Below are 6,000 nucleotides of genomic sequence, written 5' to 3'. Positions count from 1 at the left end.
CGTGCCCCACCCCCCCCGCCCGCTGCCGCGGCTTAACGCGCACGCGCGCCTTCGTGGCGGGAAACCACCGGCGGCTGCCCTATTTAAACGGGGCCGCGAAGCGCGCGCGTGCGCGCGGCGCAGGCGCTAGCGGGCGGGTTGCTGGGCGCACGCGCGCCGTTTCCCTGGCAGCTGGGGTTGTTTTCGGCTGAACCACCTGCGTGGCGCTGCGGGGGGGGGAGGGGAGCGAGGGCGAGACCATTGGAGGAGTGGGGCGGGGGCGGCCGCAGCAGCAGCAGTACCGGTACTGGCGGCAGCGGCACGTGAGTCGGGGCCGGGGGGCGGGGGGAGGGGGGAGCGCTGCGCCCCGCGGCCGTTGGGGCCGGGCCCCGCTGGGGCGGGGGCTCTGCCTGGCGGCCCCCGCTGCGCCTCAGGCGTCCCCGGGGCGCTTACGGGGTGATTGTAATAAAGTTAGATTCAAAGATAGCGCGAACGCCCGTTTCTTAAAAATAAAAATAAAAAATAGATGTTGTAAGGCACGTTAAAAAATCCCTGATTCGTAAATCCGAGGGGTTCGGCTACCAGGCGGCTGGTTTTATCGAAAGGAATAAAAATAAACAAAGCCTGGTGCTCTGCGCGTTTCCAGCCTCCCTAGGTGGCACTCGCTTGCTGCAGTAGTTAAAAAAATAAATAAATAAAAAATAAAAAGAAAAGTGTTTTTTAGTTCATGGAAATCCTCCAACGTGCAGTTATGTTCTGTCAGCTCAGCTTCCAAAGCGGTCCGAGTGGGGTAGGGAACTTGTCAGTTCCCTGTGTGGGAAATATAAAAAGTAAATATAAACAGTGAAAATGGCCTCTATTCTGCTTCATTATAACATAAATTGCTTCTGAGACCGTCTAATTGTTATGGTGATTAATAAAAGTCCTTTCCTGAAAGGTGCGGCTCATGACGTGCTTTGCATTGAGAACACCTATTTTGCAGATGCGGAATACAGAGACTTACTCTGTCGTAAAACACCGTGAAAATAAACAGAAGTTTGATGTAGATTTGTTTAGAAACACGGGGGAGATATTAGAGGAGAAAAAGTTAAATCAGTTTCAGGGAGGTGTCTAGTAATTCCTGGAAGTTTTCATGATTTAGTTTTCCTAGCTATTTCTGTTGCCTGGAATATACCTCTGTTCCCAAATACACATTTTTTGTCATTCCTGGATTGCTTTTTGTTAACTAACATGGAAAAGATCAAATATAGTCAGGCAAAAGTGCATCTTGCCAGTTTAATCTCGATGATAACAGGGTTTATACAGATTGGGGCTCTGTGGTTGCTGAACTCCAGTGTAAGATTAAATCTCTCCTATTTTAAGGTGAGATTAGACTGAGTAAACGCTCTTGTTCTTACCCTGTTGATTAAGGATTTATATTTACACAAGGCTAATAGTTGCTTTAATGCACCATGTCAAATGTCATGTAATTCTAAATTGCAAGTGTATATGAAATAAAAGGATGATCATTATAGGAGTTCACCTCATTTTTATTGTTGCAAGAGGATAGATTATTTACCGAATACATAGAGGTAAATAGAAAATGATGCAGTCACTGGTGAACTTGGTGAATCTATGCATTTTACAGAGAGCACTGGTACATATAAGATGAATCAAGCCTTTGGAAATGTGTTTGTTCCATTACAATCACAAGGATCTTCAAAATTAATTTAGCTGCAGGTTTGTTTGTTTGTTTTTGTGGTATGGTTCATTTATCCTTTGGTTATAAAATTATTTCAGTAGTTGAAACATGTATGCACTTCAGTAGTTGTGCTGTTTTGTTATGCATAACCCCTTACTTTTGTTTTTAAACTTGAGAGCACTTAATCATTTCATTTGTTGTTTATAATTATTTTTTTTGGAGAGGTGGTTGAAGTCACTGAACTAATCATAACAGAATCTTGTGTGTTCTTGTCATTCACCACGAATGAATAAAGTGATTAAATGTGCTGTTTTTTATCTTGTTTTCAACTCCTTCAAATTACAAATATTTTTTAGCTGATTGTGAATCAACTACTTGAAAAGCAGCACTTAATGACTATTACTTTTAAAATGGTCCTTTTGCATAATAGGCTAAATTTCAAGGGTAGATTTACTTTCAGTAATATTTTCTGTTCTTCATTTCCTGTAAGAATTAGGCATTTGTGTTATTTTTAACAGTTATTGTTCAGTTGTGACAGTAAAGCTTTGCTTTACCAGTCAAAACATTTTTTAGTAAGGGAAAATATTCCTACCCTGTGGGTGAAAGCATGAAATTACACAACAAAACATTTCCTGTGAAGTCACTTCTGGTCATCCTTGTAAATTTCAAACATCCCGAGGCGCTGTTGGATACTTAGTATAAATGCTTTGCTTAGTACACAAAATAAACTAATGACACCTGGAAACTGACTAAGCAGCACTTCTTTAATCCCAAACCAACCCTTGTGCTTTGCTTTTTTTTTTTGTTTGTTTGTTGTTTATTTTTAATTTGGTTTGGTTTTGCAAGCAGGCAGGCCAAACTACTGTAAGTAAGAAATATGAAATGACCTGAAAGTTTGTAGCCTGTGGGAGGACAAAGAAGAAGCAAATAACACTGTGAAAGAGAAATGAGAGGGATCTGAGGGTACTGTAGTGCAGATGCTGGGGCACATAAGCATGTACTTCTAAAATACGTTTGCCCAGGAGTGATTTATAGTATTGAGGCAAGTGGTGTGCATGGCCTACTTTCATGCTGTTAAAGTTTCCTAGCTCCAAATCAGTGTCCACTTGCCAACTGCCTGTTAATAACAATCTATCATCCATACTAACTCCTAAACTGTATTGTGGGAGTTGTTGGAGGAGTGCTAGATGGGTTGCACCAAAGCTGTGCCAAGGCTGATTTAACAATATTTACTGGTATGTCTTAATTTACTAGGACTGGTGTAGTCTGGGTATCCGGTGAATGTGCGAGTGGCGTCTAACAGAAGGTGTTCTGCAGGGAGGACTTGGAGCTGCTGCCTGATGTGCTGTTGGAAGGGCAGGTGGGTATGGTACTGTGCTGCATGGAAGGCTCAGGGGAACATAACATATTCATAGAAAGCTATGTTTCATTAGTTCCACTATTTACAAAACAGCTTTTTCTGTTAAAGTTTTTTTGTGAAACATTATGATTTTTTTTGATGAAAAGATAAAGCTGTGTAATAGTTTTATTTGCCTTCCAGCTTTGGTTTGAATTACATTTGTAAGATTTTCTTCACAACCAGGAGGGCCTAACATTTTTTCTTTAAAGGAATGAGTTTCATGTGATTGCTTGTCTGCTTTATGTAAAATACAACTGCTTTATGTAAATGTAAATATTTAGGGAATTGCAATAAAGTTAGGTTAGCTGGCAGCTATGAACCTTTTCATTGTAGGCTATCACTTGGCTAAAATGTGACTTCGTTTATGATGCTATCAGAGAGGAAACTGATTAGAAAAGCTTCAATATAAATGGCTGCATAGTTCGCTATTTAAATACACTGTACAGTTATTGTTTTTGTGTTTGTGGTGGTGTTGTTTGATTTTTTAAGATTGGAGAACTGCAGTACTGAAATATTGGCTATTATCTAGAAAGATACCTATTTTTATTGCCATAGCGGTTTAGCAGTTCTTTTACTTGCTCTCAGGTAGTTAAGTTTCTCATACGCTGAGATCTGAGAGAACTTCTCATAATTTAGAGAAATACTTATTTCTAGACCATTTGTGTAAAAGGCCTTTACTCATTCTTGATATCAATTAGTGTGCATTCAATTTGTAGCTTCAAGTCTATGGACAAGTTACGTTAATTAAAGTTGTTAATTACTTTAAACAGAATGGTGAATTCTGAGGAAGAAGCAGCTGGTGTGCTGAGCTGCTTTTAACCAAGGACTGAAAATGCCAGCAGGTAAGAACCCTTTGTGTTTCATTTCTAATGTGTATTTTATAGTCAGAATAATATAATATGAGTTACTTCTGTCCATAAATTTTTTATCTTGCATTGTTTCTATTTTGAGTCCATACTTAGAGCTGATTTTCAAAGCATTGTTTTTGTTACTATTTTTTGTTTTACATGGAGGCTTCTGTAAATGTCTTAGTTACAATGACAAATATGCTATAGCTGAGGATTCAGTAGCCTTTTTTCATGGTGTGACACAATGCCTTTTTAATACTTTCATTGCAGGTTAAGCATTACTTAGGTGGGAGGGCAGAGGGCTAGAACACCTACCACTTCAAGGATTGAGATGCTGGTGATAGCACTGTCATAGAAGTCAGGGGCTATCAGGGCTATAGCTGATTTCAAATCCATGGGCGCTCCTGCCTCTTGCAGGTGGTGCTCTTCTGGCTTCCAGGCTCAGTAAGAGCCCAGAGCTGCCCCTTCTCCTGGGGACAGTTCGTCACCTCCATTGTCAGTGTCATCTGCTTTGGCTGACCCAAGGTTTGCTTGCCACTTGATCTCCATGTGTGTACTGTTCAAAAATCTCCTTTCTTCTTGAAACTGTAAACAGTGCCAGTTTCAGCAACAAGTAGCAGTGTGGCTTGTTTGTACAATGTTGCTGAGTTACCCTCCTGCAGTTTATAGTCAGTGGAAATTTTTAACTGAATACTAAGCAAATTTCTTGGTAAATTTTTCCTGATTAAAATAATTCCTCTCTGCTGAAATTGTGAAGCACAATTAGGCAGTCTTATACCGATGGTGATTATTGAATCATAATCCAATTTTCTTTTTTTCAGTTGAAAGTGAAGCAAAGGCAAAAACCAAAGTTCGCTTTGAGGAAATCTTCCGACGTCATGCTGGCCTAACAGACAACAAGAAATCAAAGAAAAAGAAGTTCCACTCTCAGGAGAATATTGTGGTAAGTTTGAACACAGCCAAGCTTTGTTTGGTTGCCTTCCTTAGTGGAAAAAGACCACGAAAATGTATTGTAGAAAGGAGATATAAACAGATATATATATATATATATATATATATATATTTAATTATAATTTTTTAAAAGTATAAAGTGTATTTCTGCCTGTATCTTTTGGTTTTGATGTGGCTTTTATTTATTGTTTATGTACCACAAATTGATCCTTGTAATTCAGAGATATGCCAAAATTATTTGGAGTGTAACATTGGTAAAGAGTAAGTGGTGTACACAGGTATGGACTCATTTGAAGTCTGTCAATACTTTTTCTTCCAGTTTTTCGGAAAAGATTTAAGATTTTCAAATTCAGTATTGACTTCAGTGCGAGTTTGAATGATGGACTTCTAGGATCATGGCCATAGCAGTATTTGCTTTTGAGAGTAATAATACATCTGTGAATTGAGAACCAATGAGAGTTTAGGTAATCAACTTCATTACATTCCCTAAAGTTAATGGTATAAGTATCTACAAAAAATATTAAATAACAACATTTGAAATGTGTTTTTTCATTTTGATCTCTGTAATCAGCATATTTCTACATGTGCTGAACTTTCTTTCTTTACATGTGTATTAAGGAGTTCACCTGTTTTTAAGATATTTGCCTTAGCTTGTGACTTGAAGGTTAGGAATGCATTTATCAACCTGTCTTCATGGTTAGATGACATCTTTGTGGCATATTTTCCATTAAAAGAGCCTGTGAGATTCCTCTAAATTATGGTTCATGTTGTAACTTTTTTTCTGAGTAGAAAAATAAATGTTTGTGTCTTATATATCCCAATTATTGACTTGTAATGTTTGGAATTTCAAAAGAAAGAAAATTGATTAAAAGGCAAATGTTCCTTTTTTTAAATTTTTTTTCCTGTTAGACTTTGTTGTCAATCTTTTTTCTTGCAATTGCATCCATACCACATGTTGGAAGTGAATGTTCATTCTTTTATAACTTAGTTAAGACATAGAAATGATATTTTCTAGAATATCAAAATTGTACATGTATTTACAATGTAACTACTCTGAATATACTTGTATACAAAACTTAGAGTTATAATACAGAATGTAACTATGTATTACTCTCATATTTTAAGCTTACTTTGGTTTTAAA

General features: G+C 38.2%; 1 protein-coding gene across 3 annotated transcripts in view; it reads left to right on the top strand.

Moving 5' to 3' along the window:
* The first annotated feature begins 248 nt into the window (after positions 1-248).
* The window catches only part of AHI1 (Abelson helper integration site 1), a 94,400-nt gene continuing 88,648 nt past the window's right edge, over positions 249-6,000 (top strand). For all 3 annotated transcript variants that reach the window (XM_084283594.1, XM_084283593.1, XM_084283592.1), the window contains exons 1-4: positions 249-302; positions 2,915-3,020; positions 3,830-3,901; positions 4,729-4,850. In XM_084283594.1, the coding sequence (XP_084139720.1) occupies positions 3,892-3,901; positions 4,729-4,850 (132 nt within the window). In that variant the 5' untranslated portion in view covers positions 249-302; positions 2,915-3,020; positions 3,830-3,891. The remainder of the gene's footprint in view (positions 303-2,914; positions 3,021-3,829; positions 3,902-4,728; positions 4,851-6,000) is intronic.

This window comes from Netta rufina (genome assembly GCF_964035555.1).
Source record: "Netta rufina genome assembly, chromosome: 3".
In the NCBI taxonomy this organism is placed as follows: domain Eukaryota; kingdom Metazoa; phylum Chordata; class Aves; order Anseriformes; family Anatidae; genus Netta; species Netta rufina.
Note: the sequence above shows the minus strand (reverse complement) of the source record. Positions and strands in the feature narration are given on the sequence as shown.